The 27,973-nt window shown below is 36.9% G+C and overlaps 1 protein-coding gene across 1 annotated transcript in view; it reads right to left on the reverse strand.

Annotated features, from left to right (window-relative positions):
- Window positions 1–284: 284 nt before the first annotated feature.
- The window catches only part of PSMD1 (proteasome 26S subunit, non-ATPase 1), a 90,476-nt gene continuing 62,787 nt past the window's right edge, over window positions 285–27,973 (reverse strand). The window contains exons 18-25 of the mRNA XM_046643589.1: window positions 24,062–24,178; window positions 18,189–18,291; window positions 13,428–13,597; window positions 11,600–11,692; window positions 9,777–9,863; window positions 9,046–9,192; window positions 2,042–2,197; window positions 285–493 (exon numbers count right to left, since the gene is read on the reverse strand). Coding sequence (XP_046499545.1) covers window positions 2,051–2,197; window positions 9,046–9,192; window positions 9,777–9,863; window positions 11,600–11,692; window positions 13,428–13,597; window positions 18,189–18,291; window positions 24,062–24,178 — 864 coding nt within the window. The 3' untranslated portion in view covers window positions 285–493; window positions 2,042–2,050. The remainder of the gene's footprint in view (window positions 494–2,041; window positions 2,198–9,045; window positions 9,193–9,776; window positions 9,864–11,599; window positions 11,693–13,427; window positions 13,598–18,188; window positions 18,292–24,061; window positions 24,179–27,973) is intronic.

Consider the following 27,973-nt stretch of genomic DNA (forward strand, 5'->3'; position numbering starts at 1 on the left):
CTTCAGTAAGTGATGGCCCCTACACCCTCAATCCCATTAAAAAAACTGCAGAGAATTCTTGGAGTGATGAACAAGGGTTGATACTTTTTCTTTCTTACTTTTTTCCATTATTTTTCAAATAAGCTATAAAAGAGTTAAACTTTTTCATTAACATGAGAGTCACGCACACTCATCCTAGCAAACAGGGATTTAGCTCTTTGGGTTTAGGCATTTCACGGTGGGGGGAAAGAGTACTGGATCCATTTATTTAAAATCTGGGTTGAAAAATAAACAGAAAGTCCTTGTTTATCTGGAGATTTTAATATATTTATTTGAAAACCAAGTTCTGTGAAAGAGCGCACTAAATAGTCATATATCTTCTCTTCAACCAAAGATGTGGAGACAAGGTTCTTCAGGTCAGCGCAGAGGCAATGATATATGCAGTGAATAGCAGGTCTCAGCATGAATTCCCAGTATGAACCTGAACAATCTTCTTCAGACAGGCAATGAGATCCTGGGCAAGGGGGAAGAAGGGGAAGCTAGGGTCATTCTTTATTTTAAGAACATTCTTCTTTTTTCTTCTACTAGCTGCTGAAGTCTAAAACTAGCCCCTAACCCTGCCTATGCAGTCCTAACATGCCAGTTTGTGCTAAGATAGATTATAGTTTTCAAATTCCTATTGGACTGAATATTTTATCCTTTTGAAAACTAAGAAGAATCCAATTTCCAACTAAAAACTTCTAAGCCAGGGGCCGGCCTGGTGGCGTAGTGGTTAAGTTCATGTACTCCACTTTAGCGGCCTGGGGTTCGCAGGTTTGGATCCTGGGCATGGACCTATACACTGCTCATCAAGACATGCTGTGGCAGCATCCCACATACAAAACAGAGGAAAACTGGGACAGGTGTTAGCCCAGGGACAGTTTTCCTCACCAAAAAACAAAGAATAACAACAACAAAAAAAACCCCACCACCACCACCACCAAAAACTTCTAAGCCACCTTGTAGTTACTGAACCAGGGGGTTTTCAATAAGGTACTGTGAAAGGTTGAAGGGGACTAATGTGAGCCAGTTCAGTTCTACATAGAGACTGAGTGCTTGTGGGATTAACACTGTCAAGTGCTTGTTCGGTAAAGCTTAGGAAACAATCAGAGGCTGAAAGATAATTTTCGAGAGTAAGTTTAGATTATAGGGAGGTTAGTATAAATCTCTCTCTAAGGTCCAAACTGTCTGGCAGAGGCTTGAATATATTCTATTAGTGGCGGGGGTTCTGCCTTAATATTTATCTGAGATTCTGTAAAAGCTTTCATTAATTGCTAGTCAGTGTGTAACACACTCACGGTGCTGGATTTGCAACCTCACATTTAAATGTGTTTTTCTTTTGTCATAATGTAATAAATGATACTGTTCTTATTTTCTTTGAAGAGTAGAACAAATTCATATTTGTCTGACAATGAATTTGCACTCGGGTAGAATTAGAGAACCTTGACCATACAGTTTACATATGCATCTTCAAATATGTGATGACCATTCAAAAAGAATGGGAGAAAGAAGAATGACAATTTCATGAAATTAGATGATTCTAATCTTTTACATCTAAAGACCTGCCTTCAACATTGTTAGAACACTGGCATAATAATAATCTTTTCAACTGGACAAAGCTTTGTGTTATAGTCTAACTGACCGCAAACTACCTATAAGTACTGTGTCTTACACACATTAGGTGTTTAAAAGCATTACTGAATGAATTAATGTTAAGTACCAAAAGTGTTGGCAAAGGAAAGGGAGGGAGGGAAGAATCAGCAAGAAGTCTAGACCTGCGCTACTCAAAGTGTGATCTACAAACTATAACTGATCCACAACAGGGAGCTGAAACCAAAATGTAAATCCACTGCATTAGTGAGCAAACTTGTCCGTTCAGCTGACTTTTTTGGAGAGGGTAGCAAGGTTTTTCAATGTAAGGAGCATTGTGTAGATTTACATTCTGGAGCAAGCTCTGCATAAAACATCGGTGAAGTACTGACAAAGAGATTTCCCTTGATACACAATTTTGATCCACACACACCTCTGGTCCTTAATCATCAATATACTCAAATGGTTCTGGGGGTTCTGGCTCTTGTTCCTCCTCCTCAATTTTCGGGCCATGGGCTGCCACGGGTTCCACCAGCTCTTCAATGTCTTCACTGGTATCCTTCAGAATGATGATGCCTCCAATGGAGAGCTGTAAACACAGAGCAAGGAATGAAGAAGCACAAGCTCCACTCATATTTGCAGACTGCTCCAGAATCCAGAGTGCATATTGTTAAATGGCACCTTAAGACTACCTAATGATCTGGAAGTGAAGAACTGGGACAGAACAACACTTTACCAGATGTCAGGAAACCTGGGCATTTGTGCCTGTGTGATACTACACTGGTCACCTAACCACAGTGTTCAACTGTAAGAAGGGGCTACTAAGATCATCTGATCTATTCCTTCAGGTTAGTCTGAGGACTGAATGAGGAAAAGAACGTTAATGTGCGTTACAAAGGATAAAGAGAACTGTGATCTATAAGGAGTATTTGCAAACTTCACCCAGTGGCTCTGGATGGTAGAACATGTGGTTCTGTTCCATCTGGATGATGCATCCCAATTTAGGAATAGCTATTTCCCAGTACTAGCCTCAGTCTGATTGCAGGGAGAATGTTTACTGTCCAAATATGGTATTTTAATGCCTTGCTACTCAACACGTGGTCCTGGACCAGTAGCATCATTATCATCTGGGAGCTTGTTAGAAATGCAGAAAACTTGGCCCTCCCTAGATCTACAGAATCTGCATTTTAACAAGATCCCCAGGTCATTTGTATGCACATCAAGGTTTGAGAAGCAGACTAGTCTAACAGATACTTTTATTTGTGAGAAAACCATCATTTTAGACACAAAAGACAACCTACAAATGAAAAGCCAATTTTTCTCCAGCAATTTCAGAATGACAGAGAGGATAACAAATATCACAGATATCTGAGTGTTTTCCACTTTAATCTACAAATCCTTGTGATGCAAGACAATGAAGAAAGAGATGAGAAACAAAAAGGAAGGAGAGTGTAGAAGCAATTCTATTAAGCCTTTTCCCAAACATGTTAGCAGAAGGTAAATTGAAACACCAAACTGTTCACCCATCTCTGGTGTGCTAATCTTATTCTATTTGCTTGCCTGTGTCAAAGGAAATGGAAAGCTGCTCTCTATAATTAAATCAGTCAACAGTGGCAGGGCACATCTGGAAAAAACATATTTCTACCAAAGCACATTACTGGGAAGGAAAAGAAGCCCAAGTACATTAGTCAAATGATTCACATATGTACAAGCACCCCTGCACTTCAACCTAATCTGATTTTTCATCATCAGAACTCTGCCCTGCCATTCTGTAAAACTGGTGTGCCTTCATGAATTTCTAAACTATTTCCCTTCTCTCAACACATACATATTCCTACATATTCATCTATCACTCTTTCCCTTAAAAAGTCTGTTTTTCTTGAAGAGGAGCCATTTTACGAATGGACTGCCTTTAGTGCCAATATTCACCCAAGAACAATCAGAGTACATAGCCACTACCCTAATCCTCCATGGTCTAAAAGTTTACTCAACCTTCTAAAGGACCAAATGGAAAAGGATCTTCTACCAAACAGAAAAAAACACCCACGTTTACAAAAAGACCTCCTATATTTTGGAAACATATGGCTCTAGGCTATAACTCTTCTATTTCAGGCTTAACTAGAATGAAATAACCCAACTCAAATCCTGCAATATAATCAACATGGCTTGGGCTTATTAATGCCTTATATGTTAGTGAGAAATTTCACACTCTCTCAGCAGAGAATAAGATACATGACATTCTGTTTCCTGAGAAGGCTAGTGACAACTGAAGATATAAGCAGTGGGACACTTCCTGTTGCCACAATCTCTTGAAGACATCTTTTAAGATGGATAGGAAGCAGAGTAGGAATGCTATCTATTTTCAAAACTATAGGTGCCTCTTTCAAATGCGGTGTCTGAGGAAGGTTCTGATGACCTTGCCATTGAGGGTACAGAAGTGAGTCAGGGGGCATCCTTTTCTTCACTACACACACACAGAGCCAGTCTTTTCTTTTCTTTCTTTCTTTTTTTAATTGAGATATAAATCACATAACATAAATTAATTCTTTTAAAGTATACAACTCAGTGGTTTTTAGTATATTCACATAGTTGTACAACCACCTCCACTATCTCATTTAAGAGCATATTCATCAATCTAACAGAAACCCTGCACTCATTAGCAGTCACCCTCTATTTTTCCCTCCCCTCAGCCCGTGACAACCACTAATGTAACTCCTGTCTCTATGGATTTGCCTGTTCTGGACATTTCATATAAACAGAATCATACAATATGCGGCCTTTCGAGTCTGGCTTTTTTCACTTAGCATAATGTTTTCCAGGTTCTCACATGTTGTAGCATGTATCAGTACAAACATCACATTTTGTTTATCCAATCACCAGCGGATGGACATTTAAGTTGTTTCTACTTTTTGACTATTATGTATAAGGCTGATATGAACATCAGCTGGATCACTTTCTGTTTTATCCATTTGATCAATCTCTGCCATTTAATTGGACTGTTTAATCCATTTACATCTGATGTAAGTACTGGTAAGGTAGGATTTACTCTTGACATTTTGCTATTTGTTTTCTTATGTTTTATATATTTTTGTTCTTCTATTCTTCCACTGCTGGCTTCTTTGGTATTAAATAGATATTTTCCAGTGTACTACTTTAATTCTCTTGTTGATTTTTTTAGTTTATATATATTTTTAAGCTTTAGCATTTCCTTTTTACAAATTAAAAGTTTTAATTTTTAATTTTTAAAATTTTTTTTTTTTGAGGAAGATTAGCCCTGAGCTAACATCAGCTGCCAATCCTCCTCTTTTTGCTGAGGAAGACTGGCCCTGAGCTAACATCCATGCCCATCTTCCTCTACTTTACATGTGGGATACCTACCACAGCATGACGTGCCAAGCGGTGCCATGTCTGCACCTGGGATCCGAACCATCGAACCCCCGGCCGCCGAAGTGGAACGTGTGCACTCAACCGCTATGTCACTGGGCCGGCCTTGAGAGTTTTTAATTATAAACACTGGTTTATAACATTATATAAACTTCATGTATGCATCACCGTATTTTGACTTCTGTGTACACTACATTGCATTTACCACCAAAAGTGTGGACTCCATCTGTCACCATTCTAATGGTCCCCCTTTACCCCTTTCACCTTCTCCCAATCCCCTACTTTTAGTCTATTTTTTGAGTTATTTTCTCAGTGATTACTTTTGAGGTTACAATTAACATTTTAATTTGAAAAATGGCAACTTAATTTCAATAGTGTACAATAACTTCACTGCAATTTAGCTGTATTTCCCCAGTACTTCCTGTTGTTACTGTGTTACGAACCGAATGTGTCTCCCCAAAATGCATGCTGAAATCCTAACCCCCAAAGTGATAGTATTAGGAGGTGGGCCTTTAGGAGGCAATTAGGTCATGAGGGTGAAGCCCTCGTCAATGGAATTAGTGCCCTTTATATAAGAAGAGACAAGAAGAGAGCTTGCCTTCCCTCTCTCTGCTCTCTGCCATATGAGGATACAAGAAGAGGGCTGTCTCTAAGCTAGGATGAGGGCCTTTATCAGGAACTCAATTATGCCGACACCCTGATCTTGGACTTCTTGTCTCCAGAACTGTGAAAAATAAATGTTTGTTGTTTAAGCCATCCCTTAAATGGTAGATGGCAATTTGTTACAGCAGCCAGGAGTAAGACATATTGTAATATAAATTATATTTTTGTATAGTGTATACACATCACCACCAATTTATGATTGCTGTATACAGCTATGTTTTAAACTAAATAGGAGAAAAAAGAGTTACAAACAAAAACACATCTACACTATCTTTTCTATTTACCTACGCAGTTACATTTACCAGTGCTCTTTATTTTTTCTTGTGGATTCAAGCTACTGTCTAGTGTCCTTTCATTTCAGCCTGAAGGGTTCACTTTAGCAATTCTTGTATGGCAGGTTGGCTAGTGACAATTCTCTTAGTTTTTATCTGGGGATGTCTTAATTTCACCTTCATTTTGGAAAGACAGTTTTGCTGGATATAGAAATCTTGGTTGAAAGTCTTTTCTTTCTGCACTTTGAATCTGTCATCCTATTGCCTTCTAGTCTCCATAGTTTCTGATGACAAATAAGCTGTTAACATCATTGAGGATACTGTTACATGATGAGTTGCTTCTCTCGCTGCTTTCAAGATTCCCTCTTTGTCTTTCAATAGTTAATTATGCTGTGTTTAGAAATGGATCTCTTTGAGTTTATCATACTTGGATTCACTGAGGATCCTGGATATGTAGATTAACGTTATTTACCAAATTTGGAAAGTTTTTAGACATTATTTGATCAAATATTCTTCTATCCCTCTCTCTCTTTGGGACTCCCATTATCCCATTCTGTGTATATTGGTATGCTTGACAGCGTTCTACAGTCTCTGAGGCTCCATTCATTTTTCTTCATCTTTTTTTTTTTCTGGTTGTTCCTCAATTGACCTATCTTCAAGTTTTTTCAAGACTGCTTGAATCAGCTGCTGAGTTCCTCTAGCAAATTATTCATTTCAGTTATTGTATTTTTCAACTCCAGAATATTTAATTATTTTTTATAATTTCTATCTCTTCACTGATATGATTTATGGAGACATCATTCTCATACTTGCTTTTTAGTTCTTTAGACATAGTTCCTTTAGTTCTGTGAACATATTTTAAATAGCTGATTTAGTCTGTCTGTTAAGCCCAACATCTAGGCTTCCTCAGAGACAGTTTCTATTAATTACTTTTTTCCCTGTGACTGGGCCATTTTTTATTTCTTTGTATGTCTTGTAATTTTTTGTTGAAAACTGGACATTTAAATAATATAACACAGCCACTCTGGAAATCAGATTCTCCCTACTTCCCAGGGTTTGTTATTGTTGTTTATTCTGTAACTCTTCTGAACTACTTCTATAAAGTCTGTATTTTCTGTCATATGTGACCTCTGCAGTTAATGACTGGACAGGGATTTCCCTCAATACCCAGAACCAGTAAGTATCCCAGTGTTCCCTGAGGGGCTGTGTGTGTGTGTTGGGGCACACCTTCAACAGTCAGCCAGGCAGCTGGTAACTCTTCCCTAGCCTTCACTTCTTGCTTGCACAGAGGCAGTCTTTTGACTCACAGATGAACAACTGTTACAGCTTCCTCTGACTTATTTTAAGTGAAGGCTTAACAGTCATTTAACTTCCAACTGAGGCATACCAATTGCCTCACATGGCCTCACGACATCAAGCATATACTTTGTTGTCTTCAGTTCTTCATAATTGTCAAAAACAATGGGTATCTTGTATGCTTAAAGTATTTACTAGTTGTGGACTACTACATCCATTCCGGACATATTCCCACTTCAACCGGCAAGAGCAGTTTGCAGATGCTGTTAGAATGCATTCTCTGTGAGATTGGCCCGGTGGTGTAGTGCTTAAGTTCACGCGCTCTGCTTCAGCAGCCTGGGGTTTGCAGGTTCAGATCCTGGGTGCAGACCTAGCACCGCTTGTCAAGCCACGCTGTAGCAGCATCTCACATGAAATGGGGTAAGACTGGCACAGGTGTTAGCTTAGTGACAATCTTCCTCAAGCAAAAACAGGAAGATTGGTAACAGATGTTAGCTCAGGGTCAATCTTCCTCACCAAAAAAACAGAAGAAGAAAGAATACATTCTCTGTAAACATGCCACTGGGACAGACTGGATTGCAGATTAGACAGTGACTACATTTGAGGTGTCCACTCGTGGTTCTATTAATTCATTTATTCAACACTACACACCAAATAGTGTTAGGTTCTAGTAATGCAAGCTTAACAGAAGGTGGGAGATCTTTAAGATATTCCCTCCTTCCTGGACTAATCGCCTGCTACCTACAGATGTCTGGTGACCAAGCAATATTTATTGAGGATTTACCACATGCTAGACAGTGTTTTACATATGACAACCTATTTAATCTTTACAATATGCCTAGGAGGTAGATAGTATCACCATCCCAATTTTACAGGTGGGAAAACTGAAACATGAAGAGGTTAAATGACTTGTCTTAGTCACACAGCTAAGAAATGGCAGAGCTGGAATATAAACTTAGTTCTGCCCAATTCCAGCTCTTCACCACTAAATACAGCTATCTTCCATCCCTCGGCCTTGTCTCTTCTAGATGATAATGTAGTCAGGTAAGACTTTGGCTCACAATTGGTAGGTGAGAGTTGCCTAGCACTCACCACCATCAGAAATCATCTTCAAGTTGATGAGAATGGGTTTACTTTTCTATAAGGATCTAGAAATCTTGTCTATGACATTTTAGACAGGCCCAACATGGACATATTAAATGTGTCTATTAATGACTCTCTAGTTTTCTAGATAGAAGAACCTAGAAAATAGAAACATTATCATGTTCAAATTTCTGATCAGCATTTGTTTCTAACATGAAACATTCTGCCTTAGAATAAATTAAACGGCATGAGGATCTTTTTCTAAGTGTAAAATTCAATGCTCTAAGTGCTTGTGTATTAACTGTACTACCTTGTTCAATTGTTGCTACATTCCTATGAGTTAGGGATAATAACTCTTATCTTACGGTAGAGGAAATTGAGGCAGACAGAGGTTTAATACCTGACCCAAGTTCATATAGGCTGTAAGTGGTAGAATCAAGATTCAAACTCAGGAAGTCTGGCTCCAGAGTTTATGCTCCTAATCACTGTGCTGTACTGGGAACTTCGATAGCATAAGCCTCTAGTAGATGAAGGATGTTTGCAGGGTTACACAAAGAAAAGGGAAGCTCTCTCAAATCTACAGGGAGTGGAAAGGAATGTTCTCTCTTTTGCTAAGAGATTTATTAGTACTAGAGAACCTTCTCCAATGCTTTGGAGATTTATCCTTCTCTACCAATATTCCATTGTCCTACGGATTAATATCCCACTGACATATAGCTAAGGGCCATCAGTAACTTACTGGTTTGAAAGGCTGGTATCTACAGGTCTCCGGCATGGTCAGGACCTTAAGCTGAGCAGGCATAACTCGGGCTGGGTTATCCAGTAACTGGAAGTTTGGCTCAGGTTCTTTTTTCTTCTCTTTTTCTTCCTTTTTCTCTGCCTCATCCTAGAAAATATTAAAAAAAATAACACAATAGTGGTTCACTTCTGTTCCACATCACTAAATAATGTTTGATAAATTTACTGAGCAACTATTAGGTGCAAAATGTAGTTAGGATTAGACACAACGGAAGTACAACTAAAGTGACCACAGACTCAGAGGAGGGAGAGGGTAACTCCGCTTGGAGGTGAGAATGGTATTGTACTTGGTTTTGAAGGATGAGAAGGTTCTTCTACCAGCAGAGATCAGAAAATAAGGGTCTATTTAAATAAATAATATTCCCTTTGCCTGAAAGTGCCTTTCTTTCTCCTATCATTTCATTGTCTGCTGAAAATCCTACTCTGCCCTTTAAAACCCATTTTAGTTATTTCCTCCAAGAACTCGATCCTGATTTATACTCTTATATTCTTCCCATGAATGAAGAGAATTTCTAAAGTCTCTTCCAGTTAAAATTACATGCATTTCTATGCTTGGAACAGGATGATTATGTAAAGGAAGACAAGAGCAAGGTATAATGTCCAACTAAGGAAAGATCTGGACCAAGACAGAGATAGATACATCAACCCATATGACTACCAAGTTATACCTACCACTTCCATTTTCTCCTCCTCCTTTTTTTCTTTTTCTTTTTCCTTCTTTTTAGCCTTGGCAGTAATAGATAACACAGCAGTGGAAACCTAGAAGAAATGAACAGGGTAAACTGTCGTAATCCTTTTCCTATAAACAAACGTACAAGCCCAAAGAGAAGACAGTCCTACAATACTATTTTGTTTCCTGGCAGTAAGACTCATAAAGAACAAAATAATCAGGGAATAAAAGGGAAAAGCAAGGAGGACATTTATGCACATAATTTACGACTATGGTCATCAGGTGAATCTTTAGTTCCTGGGGTCTCGTGTCCAATACTCTAATTTTTTTGATCTGTAGCCTATCTTGCATGTGGATTTGCTATCACGAGCTTGTGAGATAGAGATGTGGGTGCCACATGCTTTTTCACTTTATAGGGAAAGCATTGGAAAACATAAACATTTCCTCCAAACCTGCTTGTAAAGATATTCTCACCGGACTAGATGCCCTACAATGGTAATACACAGTGGGTGAGTGGTTAGCCTGGAATTATCCTCCTTGATGGGTCTCACTGAAATCAAAGGTGAAACAGGGAGTTTGAAAGGCCAGGCAGTGTTGGTGTAAAGCTGACCTTGTTTCAGACCCAAGTGGGGGGCGGTCTGCAACACAGCTGATGAAACAAGATGATGTTGTCAAAGGATATTCCTTACTCATCACTCTTGAATTTGGTTAATTATATAAGTATCCTTATTTACACACAAAATTTACAGCAAATAATCAACAAGTGGCTAATACAGAACATTATCCTAAGAGAAAGATCCATTTCCCTAAACATAAGGTATCATAAAGGATAGTTTTACTGAGAAAATTTCCCAGGCAGGTGTAGTTCTCTTAATTCACCACAGGTTGATTTAACACATAATGAGTGTCCTCATATACTGTTGGTAGAAGTATAAATTGGTTATATCCATTCTGAAAGGAAATTTAGTTAATACCTATGAAAATAAGTAACATACAATTTTTTTTGTTTTGTTTTGTTTTTTCCAAGGAAGATTAGCCCTGAGCTAACATCTGCCAATCCTCCTCTTTTTGCTGAGGAAGACTGGCCCTGAGCTAATATCCGTGCCCATCTTCCTCTACTTTATATGTGGGACGCCTACCACAGCATGGCTTGCCCCACAATGCCACGTCCGCACCCGGGATCTACTGGTAAACCCCGGGCCACGGAAGCGGAACGTGAACACTTAACCGCTGCGCCACCAGGCTGGCCCCCATTATTTTTGATCAAGCAATTCCTCATCTAAGATCCTAACCTATAGATATACTTGTACAAGTGCATGAATATACATGTATAAAGATTCTTATTCCAGTCTCATTTGTAACAGTGACAAATTACAAATAACCTTAAATGTCCGTCAGACAAGGAACTGGTATGATAAATAATGGTGTATATATATATATAAAGAGATTGCTCTGCAGCTGTGGAAAAAATGAGATCCATATACATTGGAAATTTTAAAGATAAATTGTTAAAGTGAAAACAATAAGATGTAGAATAGTATGCAGAAAATAATTCTATGTGCAGTATAAAAAGTATTGATATGTGCAGAGAAAACATTTGGAGGGATTCACAAACTGTGATTCTTGCAACATGGGACATAGATAACCAGGAGAGAAAAAGGGTTTTTACTTTATATCCTTTATAATGTTAGATTTTACCACGACAAGTATTACTTTTAAAATACCTAATTTAAAATGTAAAAATACTTAAAATAAACCCAAGTAACACACTAATCAGCTTCCATATATATAAGTATAGTGCCGCTCAAAGGAATGAAGAACCTACCTTTTCCTTTTCCTTTTCTTTTGGTACTTCCAGGGGGGCAGGATATGCAAATGTGGATGGTTTACAGTTTGATTTATACTGAACTTTCGGCATCTGAAGAAATAAAAGAATTTTTTCCCTTTCTATTAAAATAATCAAAATCAAGATTTAAGTATTCTATGCTCTTAACAAGCACACGGATGCAACGGGATGCCAGAAGTTTCAATCCACACTAAATATTCAATTGCAGTGCTATTCAATTGTTATCACTCCTCCCTTAAAGGCTTCTGTCTTCTTTCAATAATTAGTTTTGAGGTGCTTTACAGAACTACCTGCAGTTCCTTATACTTTCCTGAAGTTCTGTGCCTTTGTGTATCCCTTTATCTCATCTTTACTGACCATGCACCCCACTTCTTTAGTTTAGGTCCCACTCATGGTGTGAACATCAGATCAACTGTTACCTCCTTTGTAAAGTATGATCTGATTATCTAGCCTGCACACCTAACGTCCCCTCCTTGTACCACACTAACAACCTACGTAAGTCTGCATACAGTTTCTACACCATATAATCACACCTTACAGGAGTCTAACATAAAGCCTAACGGAAAAGTCAGCTTCACATTACATATTGACCAGGTTTAAAGTTCTAGTCTGAATTTTTCTCTATTTACCCAATTTGCATTGATAGAGAATGGTAATAAACATCATATTTACTAGCATAAGTAATCTTGTCTTTTCCATCCCACTTCCATTGTAAAGAATGGAAATAGAGATCATAAAATTGTGTGCCAGAGGAAAAAGTCCCTAAAGATTATACAAGATGTTTAACTACAATGCTAAAGGTTAGGGATTGGAAAACCAAAAGATTCTTGTTTCAGAGCTAAAACTGCTAGATATTTACAAATGTGAGTAGTTTAATACTGAAACACTTGAAGGATAACTGGCTGTACAGCTATACTGAAAAAAATCAACTCAATGAAATAATCTTTATCAGCCACTATTTTGGCCTAAAAATTTTCCACTCTGAAAATTTAATAGAACATTTTAACGACAGTGATGATGAGATGTAAGAGTTATTTAAAGGTCAAAAGGACTCTGAGAGGATGGAAGAACAAGAAGGTAAACCATCAGGCCACAGGACTAAGAAAGAGCTAAGCAGAAACTCCATTAAAAAAAAGAGGCTGGTGTGATGACAGGGGATGTATCACCTTAAGTCTCTGACCTAAGTGCCTAGTTTCTTTCTGTCAGATTCCCTGGCTCCTCACTACTGGTCTTGTTTTCTGCCACCACCAAAGAGACAACTTCCTATTTTGTTTTTCCCTTTAGTAATAATCCTTTCTTCCTTCAAATGCTCTAGCATCGTAACTCTGACATATGTCCCTGTCTCAAACCTTCATTCCTTACTAAGATTTAGTTTAGGTCCTCTTTCTTCCTTGTCTAGATTATTGTAATAGCATTGTAATGGATTTCCACTGATATGAGAATGATGTTTCTAGAATACAAAGTTCATCACGTCATTTATCTACATGAAGTCCTTCAACAGCTCCCACAGACCTTCGGTATTACATAAAATCCATCAGTTAGCTATAAAGCCTTTTCATATTTTTATATTTTGCCCCCTCTCTCACCATTCCCTCTCAATTGATTTACCCAAGGTTACATAGTTAGTAATGAGATTTGATTTTCAAAACTCCCAACACACTCCAATCAACAAGGTAAAGACTCACTTTGAAGGGGAAACACTTTATTGATGAGATGTCAACTTACCTTTAAAATTTCATGAAAATCTTTGTCAGTGGGTGGTGAACTATACACTATACACTATAAAACCAATATCTCAAAAACATACCTTTAAGTCCTTGTTAAGACCAATGACACAGGTAGGGGTATAAGCCAACGACAGGAAATGTGAAAGAGGAAACCAGAACCAGAACTGGGTAAAGACAAGGACGCCAACCACAGAAGGCATATGGGTGTGCCCAGTCCTCGACTGCAAGGAGATTGTGACATTATGACCACCTGTGGAAAAAGAGAGAAACCATGAACATGAAGCCAGTAGGGCAATGATAAAGATTTCTAAGTACTGCACTAGGGAAGCATTTGGTGATTATTTTAAGAATACAGTTCATAAAATCGAATATGTAGTTGCTGGAATTAGTTAGCCAGCGAGCTCTCTAGGGTCTTCAAAACTGGAAGTGCTGTACTTTAACTGGACTCAGGGTAAATCTGGATCTTCTTTCTATATAGCCAAGCATTTTTCAAAAACTAAGCCTGAAGGATATCAAAGCTGTATGCTAAATTAAATATTAATCTATATTATACATTGGTTTTTAATGTGCTAATAAAAAGCAAAATTTTAGTGCACATCACATTTTCAAACAGTGGGGACTGAAGCAAACTGGAGAGTTCATGTCCTATTTAAGGAGTACATGTTACTAGAGATGCAGGTCCAGGGTCACTAGGCAATTTTGTTTTTAAAAGTAGACCCAAATCTGGATTTTGTCCAAAATTTTGCAAACTTTGCTAGGCAGGCAAAACAAAACACGTGTTAAGTCACATTTGGCCCATGGGCTGCTGTGTTGTAGCCTCTGGTCTATCTGGTAACAGTGTTAGTGCTAGACCCTAGAACTTCAAGACGTAAACCTTTTAGTTTACATAATATAGTCTATAAAAATGGGACTTGTCTATATCTGGTCACCACCCTAATCTGAATTCCAATTCTGGATCTTTGCTTGCTCAAATCTCCCTTCTCTTAATCTCAGTATCACCTTCACCTCACAGATACCTTCATGTTTTGCTTGAAGTCAGGAAGTGAGTACTAACTTTACTAAATCAAAAAGCATTTAAATTTTTCATAAGAATCAAGGTTCTACTGTTCAATCAAATACTCTAGATTTTCTTAATACTCCACTAGAGATTTTATCTGGAAAAAAAATCAGGTATATTTAAGTTTTGTTTTTCCAACAGTAATGAGTTATATACATTTATTGTCTGCTTATCCTCTTCCCTATTCTAACCCTCACATTCATTGAATGCTTACTATATATGGAGAATTTTGAACAAAATACTGAAAAAGATCCCAAAGAGCCTCCAGTCTAGTGGAGAAGACAGACAACGAGATAATTAAAATGAGGCATAAAAATATTATGCTAGATATAAACCTGGGTGCTAGTGGGGACATACAGCTAAGCATGGTACCTAAGCCAGGGTGGGGGCTGGGTAGGACAGAAGAAGAGGGAGACAGGCTTCCCAGAGAATGTGATGTTTGATCTCAGTTTCAAAGCTGAATTTCCTTTTATTTCAATAAAAGCTATCTTCTTCAGACTTAGAAACTAAATTAGCCTTTTATTCTAATAGTGTGAGATTTAACATAAAAAAGGGAGAGTTTATCTTATTGAGAGTGCTTACAGTTTTATAAACTTCAGTCCTAAACTTTCTTAATCTTCAGCTCTTCTCCCTGTAGTTGCCCTCTCCAGATCTTCTCTACGACCACTAACTTCTCAGAGATAGACTGCAGGACTATACATTGCTCTAATGCAGCTGCAGCACAGTTTTGTAGGAGGACAGGATACTAACATAGTGAAAAGGGGTACAAGAATAATTTTATGTTCACAATAGTGAGCACGACAGTACAGAAGTTTTATGTACTAAATAACACTAAAATACCGAATGCCAAAATCATTATAAAGAGAAATGGAAAGAAGCATCAAAACTTCATGGGCCCATGACAAATCAGACAGACACAAAAAAAGAGGTGGCAGGGGAGGGGGCTGAAAGAGCAAGGAAGAAGGAGAAAACAGAGAGAAGATTTCTAGTAAAGATGGCAGAATAAAGCTGAAACACAGAATTATCAGCCCCTAATTCTTTTTTTTTTTTTTATTAATGTTATGATAGACTGCAACCTTGTGAGATTTCAGTTGTACGTTATTGTTAGTCATGTTGTGGGTACACCACTTCCCCCTTTGTGCCCTGCCCCCACCCCCCCTTTTCCCTGGTAACCACTGATCAGAACTCCTTGTCAATATATTAACTTCCACCTATGAGTGGAGTCATATAGAGTTCATCTTTCTCTGACTGGCTTATTTCGCTTAACATAATACCCTCGAGGTCCATCCACGTTGCTGTGAATGGGCCAATTTTGTCTTTTTTTATGGCTGAGTAGTATTCCATTGTGTATATATACAACATCTTCTTTATCCAATCATCAGTTTCTGGGCATGTAGGTTGGTTCCACCTCTTGGCTATTGTAAATAATGCTGCAATGAACATAGGGGTGCAAGGGACTCTTGGGATTTCTGATTTCAGGTTCTTATGATAGATACCCAGTAATGGGATGGCTGGGTCATAGGGTATTTCTATTTTTAACTTTTTGAGAAATCTCCATACTGTTTTCCATAGTGGCTGTACCAGTTTGCATTCCCACCAACAGTGTATGAGGGTTCCTTTTTCTCCACAACCTCTCCAACATTTGTCGCTCTCGGTTTTGGATGTTTTTGCCAATCTAACGGGTGTAAGGTGATATCTTAGTGTAGTTTTGATTTGCATTTCCCTGATGATTAGCAATGGTGAACATCTTTTCATGTGTCTATTGGCCATATTTGTATCTTCTTTTGATAAATGTCTGTTCATGTCCTCTGCCCATTTTTGGATCGGGTTGTTTGTTTTTTTGTTGTTAAGCAGTGTGAGTTCTTTGTATATTATGGAGATTAACCCTTTGTCGGATAAGTGGCTTGTAAATATTTTTTCCCAATTAGTGAGCTGTTTTTTTGTTTCAATCCTGTTTTCCCTTGCCTTGAAGAAGCTCTTTAGTCTGACGAAGTCCCATTTGTTTATTCTTTCTATTGTTTCCCTCAACTGAGGAGTTATAGTGTCCGAAAAGATTCTTTTGAAACTGATGTCAAAGAGTGTACTGCCTATATTCTCTTCTAGAAGACTTATTGTTTCAGGCCTAATCTTTAGGTCTTTGATCCATTTTGAGTTTATTTTGGTGTGTGGTGAAAAAGAATGGTCAATTTTCAATCTTTTTCTTTTTTTTTTTTTAAGATTTTATTTTTCCTTTTTCTCCCCAAGCCCCCCGGTACGTAGTTGTGTATTTTTAGTTGTGAGTCCCTCTAGTTGTGGCATGTGGGACCCTCCTCAGCATGGCTTGACAAGCGGTGCCATGTCTGCGCCCGGGATCCGAACTAGTGAAACCCTGGGCTGCTGAAGTGGAGCGCACGAACTTAACCACTCGGTTACGAGGCCAGTCCCTAACCCCCTCTAATTCTTAACAAATAACTCTAATATAGTAAAAACCAGCAAAAAACTGTAGTGGTACCAAATAAACAAGTAAAGAGTTGTAGTTTAAAACCACAAACTTCAGAAAGTGGCAGCTAAAATAAAAAAGATTATGGAGTAGTAAAATATTACTCCTAAATCCTATTTAAAAACTTATTAACAAAAGTAGCCAACGTGTAAGGCTACATCTATATGATTCCAACTACATAACACTCCAGAAAAAAAAAAAACTAAAGCTATGGAGAAAGTCAAAAGATCAATGGTTGCCAAGAGATTGTCAGAGCAAGAGAAGGATGAAAAGGTAAAGCACAGAGGATTTTTAGGGCAGGGAAACTGTATAACATTGTAATGATGGATACATGTCATCATGCATTTGTCAAAACACAGAGAGTGAACCCAAATGTAAACTGGAGACTGATTAAAATCCAGCCAATTAAGTATCAAGTCTTCGTATAGATACCCAGGAAAAAGAAGTAGCAATAAAAGATATGGTAGTGAACACTGAACCCATTTAAATATGGAACTAAACTGTGAGAATTATGATTTCACAAGAGAATGTAAATATTATAAAACACGACAATGTAAACATAATACAAAAATATTGGAAAATGGTAAAGAATGAGAAGGGAGAAACTATGGCATGTCAATGTCTGTATTGTTTATACATGGGAGAGAATCAATGCCATGGAGAACTGAAATGTTTACTTTACCCAAAGTATCCATGGAGTATTTTCCCTATTTATATACTGCTCTAAGGAACTGTCTTTAAATTAAAAAGAGAAAAATAAATTGTACTTTAACACTAAAAACTTAAGCAGCAAACTCTCAACTTCTTGGAAAATTAAAACAAACAAAAACACCCCCAGTGACAAATGAACTAAAAGAGAGAAGGATTTTTTCCTTAAAAATTTTCCAATGTCAACTTGTTTAAAACTGATATATACTAAGAAAATTAAAGAAAAAAAAATTAGCCAACACTCACTGAACACTTTACTAAGTGACAGGCACTGCTCTAATTGTTTTACATGTATTTTTAACCCTCCCAACACTACAAGGTAGACTTTACAAGACAGAAAGACAACATTAAGAGGGGTCAATTACTTCTCAAGATTATATACCTAGTGTTGTGAAAGGACTGGGATTCGAACCCTAACAGTCTGTACTCTTAACAACTCTACTAAATTATTTCTATGCATTACAGGCTCCAAATTTCCTCCAGGAATAATTTGCCCCAGACTCAAGTTCTATTACGTCATATAGTTAGAGCAGACAGTCAATTCATTAGATTTAGTTTAAACAAATTAATAAATCTGAAAGACTTAAAAACATTTACCTGCATCTAGTATGCCCTGGGCCAGTATAGCGCCAAACTTGGCCATGACATCATCATGTTTATCATTGATGACTTTGGAATACAGCTGTCTGAACTGATTCACCTGAAGGAACAAGAAGAAGAATTACAGTCTAATTCTATTCGTTTGCTGTGTCATTTTAGAACAGGGAATAGATTGCTCAAATGGTAATGAAACTAGAGTTCTGAATTTCAAAACATGCAAAAAGAGAGGGATATGGACCAGATTTGAAGGCAAAACAGCTCCATGGTTGAAATCATGGGTGTTTATGCCTTTTTCTGGTGTGGGAGCCCAGTTCTGTTTTCAAGCCTCATCCCACAGTGGATGATTCAGACTCAAGGGAATGTGCATGTGAGAGTGCACTGCAGCACTGTTAGTCAGCAGGCTTACGCAGTTCCAGTGAACACTGAGGCTTTCATCGCACTGTGAATCCCAGCGGTTCTGCTTTCCGTCAACCTTACAGATTTCCTAACAGGCACAGTCCTTCATTTTCACCTTAAAGTAAACTACCCTTCACTGAAGTTGTGTGAGGTATATTTTGGACTAACTGTATTCACATATACAGTAAAGATTTTCATTATGTATACACATTAATTTTTTGAGAACATGTCACAATAATTACTCTTATCAAAATGAAAACACCAAAATGGAACATGTTCTAACTCATGCAGGGTAGGATTACTGGTAATTTTTGTTTGCTTCTTTATTCTCTTCTGCATTTTCTAAAATTTATATATATTGCTTTTATAATTAGAAAATAATATTTACAAAATATAGTTCTTATCAATATATTTGTGATTCCTTTAAAACTATTTGGGTGACAGTAAGGGAACTATTTTATGCTTCTTCCATGTCTTACAATTCTGTTTTCCCACCAGTGCTTTTCAAATGGTAGGCACCGAGGAAGCAGTCTGCTTGTTCAAGAAGCACCTGATCATGGAGCTCCCCAAATCTGCCAAAAGCAGAAAATATTGAATTTGAGTTTCCTAACATAACGACTTTATTCTTTCAGCATCTCTTCCCCTCTTCATTTGTCTTGGTCTGGGAGGCCACATTATGACATACTGCAGAATAATACAGAATCAGCCAACCCTGGTTTATAAATGCCTCTGCTCTAATAAGCTGTTTGGGTAAGTTACTTAGCTTTTCCGAGTCTCAGTTTCCTCATCTCTACAGGGTATATTATAGCACCTACCTTACATGGCTGTTGTAAGGATTAGATGAGGTAATATATATGTAATGGCATTTTATAGTTCTCTAAGTGTGGCTGTCTTCCCTTACTGGGGCAGAATTCTACTAGTCCTCCTTGACTATTATCTCTGCAACCTAAACACTGCTAACAAAATGATAGTCCTTAACCATGGTTCTCATGTTTTATTCATAGGCAGCAAGAGAATATGACAGGACAAACAGTGAATTAACTCTGCCACTACCCTGATATGACCATTATTAAGCCATTTATTTCTCTAATTATAAAACCCAACATGATTAGAGCACCACCAAATTCTCTTCTAGTTTTAAAAATCCTAAGGTTTGATGCTTTTACTCTGGTTCAACAGGTCAAATTCCTTTGATTCTGAACTTATTTTAGATGAACACTTACATTACCTTATATAGGATGGAAATTTTATGTGCTAAAGGTTTGTGAAATATTTCATGAACTTATAAAAAGAAACACTGTACAAAGCACTGTATGTACATTATAAGGAAGAATTTAAATATAAAATTGTACCCCAAACAACTGTAAAACATTCAGTGAAATTGGAAGATGGATTAAAAAAAATCAACGCAAATATATAACGGGCTTATCCAATAAGTATTAAGTAGATTACTTTAAAAAGCTAGCTTTCATCATTTAAAAATTTTTTCCCTCATATTTCATTACTTTATGTAGCAGTAACTTGATTCTCCTTATCATGATTCTTTTTAAAGAACTATTATTTTAGTAGGTAGGATGGTGTCTTCAATTTGGAAGGCGACTTTGAGATCAGCTGGTCTGTTCCCTTTATTTTACAGATGTGAAAATTGAGGTATGAGAGGTGAAATGACTGGCTTGCTTGCGATCACAAATAACTAATTGCAATCATGGCTAGGATCATGATTTTATGACTCAATTACATTATTATTAACAGTATTGCTCCCCACATAAAACAAAGTAGAATTTGTAGGAAAATATCATATTGATTTCTCATTTTATATTATGATAATCTCACAGAAAAGACAATTAAATTTTAGGCAACTCTGTGATCCACATATTCTGCTGTGCCTGATTATCTAAAATCTACCTTCTCCAAATTCATGCATAACATTCATCATGTTTTTAACTCTATACCTTACACACTGCTGGAAAAAGAAACCCACTCTTAGATGTCAGAGAAAAATACAGGATGAGGAAAAGGGAATAAAGTTCCCTGGAGTCATTTCTGTTGGTACTTCTCACCTGGTATATCTCTTCCTTTCTATTTTTTTCTATTTTCCTGGATATAGAAATGGAGCTGCATATCAGGGATTAGTTGTGGAGGTTTTTTTCTTCCATCTTTCTATGACATTATATCTGCTCTTATGACTGCAACTATGGGTCTGTAATTCCTTCCACAATATCCTTCAGGCCTGGAATTTTAGAAAGCTAACATGGTGCATACACCATATATTGTGCAATACTCCCAGTGGAGTGTGGGGGCAATATCCCATAATCAAACAAATTAGTATTTATAAAGTAACAAAATCGTTGACTATTTAAATGGGATAAATGCTATGAATGAATTCATAGGGGTTAGGCAGCCCAATGAGTCCTTAAAAACAAACAAACAAACCCTTTTAGTTTTCAGAGCTTTATGGATTTTGGATTTGCAGATAAAGGGCTATGGATTTATATAATTTCTTTGCGGCTAGGTTCCTAAATCTCTTTCTTCAGTTCTGACTTTTTTCCTATGCTCTCATCTACTTCCAACTGACTTGCTGTCATCTTAAACTCAACGTGCCTAAAATGAAAATTATCTTTATTCTTCTTTCAAGATATTCCTGTCAATGCTATCACAATTTCCCCATTATCAATATCTAAAATTATCTTTTTAGCTCCCTTCTCAATTTTATTAGTACTATTTCGTTTATGGTAGTTGCATGTAGCCTTTTCTTTGTATTACCACCGACACCATTAGAGTCCAAGTCCCTATCTTAAGGCAATAGTATGGTAATACAGATTTCTATCTACAAAAGTGTTATGCTGTAAAATATCACCTTATAATAAAAATTTCATACTTATAATTTCACCTTATAAAAGTTCAGACATCTCTCTACAGAAATATTTCTAGGTACCATGATGGCTCACAAAAAGCTGAATCTACGCAAACTGTGATTTAGTTTAGAAGTGCAAAGCTTATCAAGCTTGGCCAAATATGATCCTATGATCCTGTCAGTGGTGGGAGAAGCTTCCCTGTAGCAGGCCTTCGGCCAGATGATATCAGGCAAAGAGCACTTGATCCTATTCTTACACTGTAATATTTTTATCTGATTCCATACATGATACTTCTTATGTACATGTTTAAATAACTGCTAAAGGTAGATTTTATTTAACATGAAAAACATAAAGAGTGGAGTTAGGTTCTTGACAGACAAATAGGTCCAAGGTCCTATAAAAGGACGTTATTCTAGTTAAATGGTTCTGAACTTCTGGTCTAAGGGTTTTCTAAATTGGGTTTGTAATCACCCAGGGGTGAATGCACGTTCCTGGGTCTATGCGAGAGAGAGTAAGCAAGAAACTGGCAGAAGAAAAGCAAAGATGTACTAGAATTACTTAAACGAAGACCACAGGGTCTAGAGCTAAGCAGTAAGACAGCATTCTGTAAAAGGATGTGATGTATGTCATGATTACATAAAAAATTTCCTTTGGAAATTTCCATTGTGAATATCACAAAATATCTGAGAAATATTCCTTCTGGATTCCTTTGAGGAGGGATTATAGTCTTGACGAAATTAACACGATCTTTGATTTTGAGGCATTTCCACTTCATTTCATAGACTGGTTTGCAACCTTGTGACTAGGACTCTGTAGCCTTGAGAAGTTACTTCTCTTCAAACTTGTTAATAGCCTTTTCTTTTTAGCAAACTGTCACACACCACCCCAAAAATACCAATATTGCCTTGTTAGCAATTATTAGATAAAAGAGAGATGATATAAACTATAGTCTATAAAGCTCTTTATCACATGCTAATGGCAGAAAATAAACTTAAAGAATTCATGAGCTAAGTAACAATTTAACTCTAAGGATTAGCATTTCCTGAAACAATATTTGAGTTTTACACTGTCATATATAATTTTGCTATTGTAGTCAGTGGGGTACACATTTAACTTTCCCCACCGAGTTTGTATTAATGGCAAAGGCTACCAGCTATAACTGCATTTCAGCATTCTTAATCAATACCCAAGATCATGATACAACCTGACGGTGGAAATGTGCCTCACATACTAACATCAGCTAAGGCTGGGTTCAACAATATTTTATGGAATGATTAAGAAACTTTTTTTAATTGCTGCATTTCTTCACTTTTTCTAAATATGAAAAGATTTTATTCATTTATTAGAATAAACAGTTGAATACTTTTTCAAACTACACAGGCTGCCCTATCCCAACCCCATTCCAAGGGATTCTGCCATTGTTGGTGTAGAGCTTAGGGCTGTGAAGTCAATGAACTCCTACAGCGGAAGATGGGAAGATGCAAGATGGGAAGATGGTAAAACATTTGTTTTATTCACAATACAAGTAATATGAAAGCCACCTGTGAGGTCAAAGTGAATAAATATCTATATATTACTGTTAGAGGACGTGCTTTCCATGGCCTAAACTTCCTTTTTTATGACATTACTTAGTTGGATAACCTCCAGCTGATAAAAGCTCAGCAAAAGATCAAAAGCAGAAATAAAAGATGTAAAGCTACTCATATCATAACTGCTATATTTAAAAACAAAAACCAAAAAGAAATGTAGTCTGAGAAGTTTTTATGTTCTACAAGATATAATATGTTAAGTATTATTAAAACAGATTGAAAAATCTGATTCTGTCTTTGCAATAATCCAACATTTGGAAGTCTTAAAGATGGGCATCAGAGGGACCACTTGGAGACCTTAATGTGATCAATGGTCACTGTGCACTGACAGGTGACACATAAAGTAAGAGGCACTAGCCATTGACTCAGTCACTATTAGGGGGGTACTGGGGGAGGGAGAGCAAGGAAAGGGCAGGCAAAGCTGCACTGAGAACTGGTTATGCTCCTATCTACAGAAGGGCAAAATATGCAGGAATGTTTCTGTGGGGAGATGTGGGTCAAGGAGGAAAGAAAGCTGTACTGGAGCCATCTGGAACCCTGCCCAAGAGACTGCCCAGGAGGGCAATGACATTCTAGCAGAGAATCTGGATGCAGTAATTTCTGAACTGAGATTGTATGTACTATATAAAATGTCTGGAGGACTTTTTATTACCCCAAAATGACGGATCAAAAAAATCATAGGCCACCTGAGTTTGTATCTTGTATCAAAGAAATAAGTTATCTCACTGAACACATTTTAAAAGGACAGTAGGAGGTCAAAATTAAAGTTGATTTTTATGATTTGATCAACCCATGAGTTCTAATTTTGTGAGTATGGCTACATAGTTGAATTAACAAAGTAACCATAAATCTGTAAAACAATGCATTTTAGGAGCTTTATATATTTAAAGTTTTCCCATTCTCTTACCTCTTTACTTCCTGTGAATTCAGTGTTTACCATATTTGAGGTATAAATATCCTCAAAAGAAGATAAGTTAATAAAGAAAAGCCCAAACCAGTTCTCTTTCAGAGAATTTTTTTGTTTGCTCACCTTTGGACAAGTGATTTCAGTCTGCTGGATCATGATGAGAGCTGAAGCTATGAGAGCTCCTTGCCTCACATAGTTCACAGGGTCATTTGTCATTGGTTCTAGCAAATTAATTGCTTCCTAAAAGTATTAAAAAAAGACTTTAACTAAAGTTGATATAGCTGGATTTTCAAATTAGTTACCGCCATTCTAAGTCAATACTTTCATCTAACATCGTAATAACGAGTTAATTTAAGAGTACTTGGATGCACTAGTTCAGAACTGAGTAGGCTTTAAGTTTCAATATAATTGATGGTAAATGAAAAGAAAGCTTATAGATCATGAGTGTTCCTGTCTTGAGGTAAAAGAGTTCAAAAAGAAAGCAAGAGAAAATGAGACTAGTGTTTCATAAGCTTGTATTATTTTCCAGGCCCAGCAGTGGGTATTTTATATATGTTATCCCACATAATCTTCTTAATCCTTAAAAAAAACCCAATACCACATAACAATCTTTATAAAGAAAGAAAGTGAGAGCTAAAAAGGTTAAGTAATTTGCTCAATTTTATGAAAAAGAATCCTTGGTTAAATAAGTTTGGGAGTTCTTGCATACTATATATCACCTCATCTTGCAGATTTAAAATGTATACAGCATATCAAAGACTCTAGAAATGTACATAACAAAAGCTCCAGAAAGCCTTATTAAAGAAACCACTTGAACATTGTTTATGTTAGCATTTGTCCACTGTATTTGACCAAAAACTCTTTTGTTGTTATGCCCCACATAACTTCTATTAACACTCTGCAGGAGCTTGCTAAGTGTCACTTTATAACATCCCTTATAAGGTGCTTAGGTAGGTATAAATCTGGAGGAAGAGCAACGGGTTTACAAAATTATCAAACTTATTTTTTTAATACAGTACAGCCAGCCCTCCATATCCATGGGTTCCAAATAGGGGATTCAACCAACTGGGAATCGAAAGGCTTACAATGGTTGCGTTTGTACTAAACAAGTAGACTTGTTTTTCCTTCTCATTCCCTAAAGAATACAGTATAACAACTATTTGCATAACATTTACACTGCATTAAGTATTATAAGTAATCTAAAGATGATTTAAAGTTGGAGCTGACCCCATGGCCAAGTGGTTGAGTTCGTGCACTCCACTTCAGACGCCTGGGGTTTTGCTGGGTCAGATCCTGGGCACAGACATGGCACCGCTCATCAAGCCATGCTGAGGCGGTGTCCCACATGCCACAACTAGAGGGACCCACAACTAAAAATATACAACTATGTGCCATGGGGTTTTGGGGAGAAAAAGGAAAAATAAAATCTTTAAAGTCTAAGGGAGGATGTGTGCAGGTTATATGCAAATACTATGTCATTTTATATAACGGACTTGAGCATTTGCAGATTTTGGTATCTGCGGGGGGTTCTGGAACCAAACCCTCTCCAATACTGAGGGACGACTCTCATGTCATTTCTCAAATATCCTTTGTTCCAAGGCCAAGGAAAGGAAGAATAAATTGAATCCCTTTGTGGGGAAAATTACTTCAGATTTCTTTACATGTGGATTTATTTATTTTTAAAAATCAGACCTATTAACAGAGAATACACATACCAGATGAGTGTATTCTTTCTCCTCACTTCACTGAAAAATGCAGTGACATTGTACGAAAGAGTAAGTTTTTCAAACATTACTCATATTGTCAATATTGTTTATGAAATAGTCATGATAAAAATATAATGAAACTTTCAATTTATAAGTTAAAAGACCCTAACTTGGCCTTTGAGGCATGTGATATAACATCAAAGACATATTTTAGAATAAACATGTTTCAGGTTTTTAAGAAACAAAATTAATTAAAGCATCAAACCTCAGTCAAATAGATATTGATATGCAAACCATACAAACTATTTAGAAATAAAGCAGACTTGTTTAGTATGAGTAATAAAGATTTTTCATTGAATTAAGTTGTCAGATGCTGTGTCTCAAAGAACATTTGCTCCTAGATATAATATTAAGTTTAGAATAATCTGGAAAGAAAAAAAAATCTAATTTACACTTAACTTATGAGGCTTGACATAAATGTCTACTAAAGACCTGAGGGAGAAAATACTTAGTAAAACATCCAGCTATATTCTTTCCTTTGCTTACAGGATAGATGTGTCCCAGAAAAAAAATGAAGGCCAATTTCTATAAACTGCATTTTATATACCCAATGAAATTTTTAATAAAACTGAAGATAACATTTCGCATATAAGAAATTCACTCTCCAAAGAAATGAAAACATTTTAAAAAGAAGACTCTGTGAATACAGAAACCATGTCCAACTTGTTCATCATATCCTTGAGTGCTCTTCCCCCCATCATTCATTTGACTGACATTTACTGAAAGTCTACCAGGTGCCAGGTCTGACTTGGGTTCTAGCAGTGAACCTTCTGTTCTCAGGGACCCTACATTTCAGTGGAAAGGAGACAGACAATAAACAAACAGGTGCAAAAATATGTCAGGTGGTGACAACTGCTATGAAAAAAAAAATAAAGCAGGGTAAGGAGACAGAATGAGAATATATCGGAAGAAATGTCTCTCATAAATTTTTACACAATTCTTGCCACATGTACTGAAAACGCCTGTTTTAATTCCTAGCTTCAATTATGTTTTATGTGACTAGAAAAAGTTACTTGTATCCAATACTAATACCCTTTATTAGAGAAAAAGTCAAGCAAATTAAAATTTAATTCCTGGGATCAATCAATTAACTAATAACTATGTTTTATTTTAGTTTGGACAAGAGATGATAAAAAAGTGACTCCTCTCTGATGGAAAGACACTGGGATCATAACCATGTTCTTTGTCTTTCTCTGACTCTCTCTCTCTCTCTCTCTCTCTCTCTCTCTCTCTCTGTCTCTCTCACACACACACACACACACACACACACGTACGCATGCCTGCAAAGTGCGTGCTCTGTTAAAAGAAAAGTTCACCTTTTGGAGAGGTGGCCAAAGTGTGTGTGTGCTATGAAAGGCAAAATGTGATCATTATGTTATTGCTGTGAATAAATAACACTTGTTATTTAAGTAACAGTGCATTTCTTTATGAATCTCATGATGAATTATGTTTTCAAATCATCAACTTGCCTAGCCCAACTCTTTATTTTGTCACATTTGAGGTATTAACAAATATCAGATTACCTATTATGTTCATGAGGAGAAAACAGGTAAATGAGCAGTTAAGTGATTTGCTTAAAACAAAAAAGAGAATCAAACTGAGTTGATTTTGGTCTCAGACAAGAACTTTGATTTCCACAATACTAATTATGCAAATTAAACATGTAAAATGACCAGAGCAGTTAAAGAACAAAAAAATTTTATCTTCTTGACATTTGCAAACCACATATCAGATAAGGGGTTAAAATCCAAAATATACAAAGAACTCATACAGCTCAACAACAAAAAAACCAACAATCCAATTAGAAAATGGGCAAAAGATTTGAACAGAGATTTCTCCAAAGAAGATATACAGATGGCCAACAGGCATATGAAAAGATGCTCAACATCATTAGCTATCAGGGAAATGCAAATCAAAACTACAGTGAGGTGTCACCTCACTCCGGTCAGAATGGCTATAATTAACAAGACAGGAAACAACAAATGTTGGAGAGGGTGTGGAGAGAAGGGAATCCTTGTTCACTGCTGGTGGCAGTGCAAACTGGTGCAGCCACTATGGAAAGCAGTTTGGAGTATCCTCAGAAAATTAAGGCTAGATCTACCATATGATCCAGCTATTCCACTGCTGGGTATTTATCCAAAGAACTTGAAAACACAAAGACATAAAGACACCTGCACCTCTATGTTCATTGCAGCATTATACACAATAGCCAAGACATGGAAGCAACGTAGGTGCCCATCAAGGGACAAATGGATAAAGAAGATGTGGT

This window comes from Equus quagga, chromosome 17 (genome assembly GCF_021613505.1).
Source record: "Equus quagga isolate Etosha38 chromosome 17, UCLA_HA_Equagga_1.0, whole genome shotgun sequence".
Classification (NCBI taxonomy): Eukaryota; Metazoa; Chordata; class Mammalia; order Perissodactyla; family Equidae; genus Equus; species Equus quagga.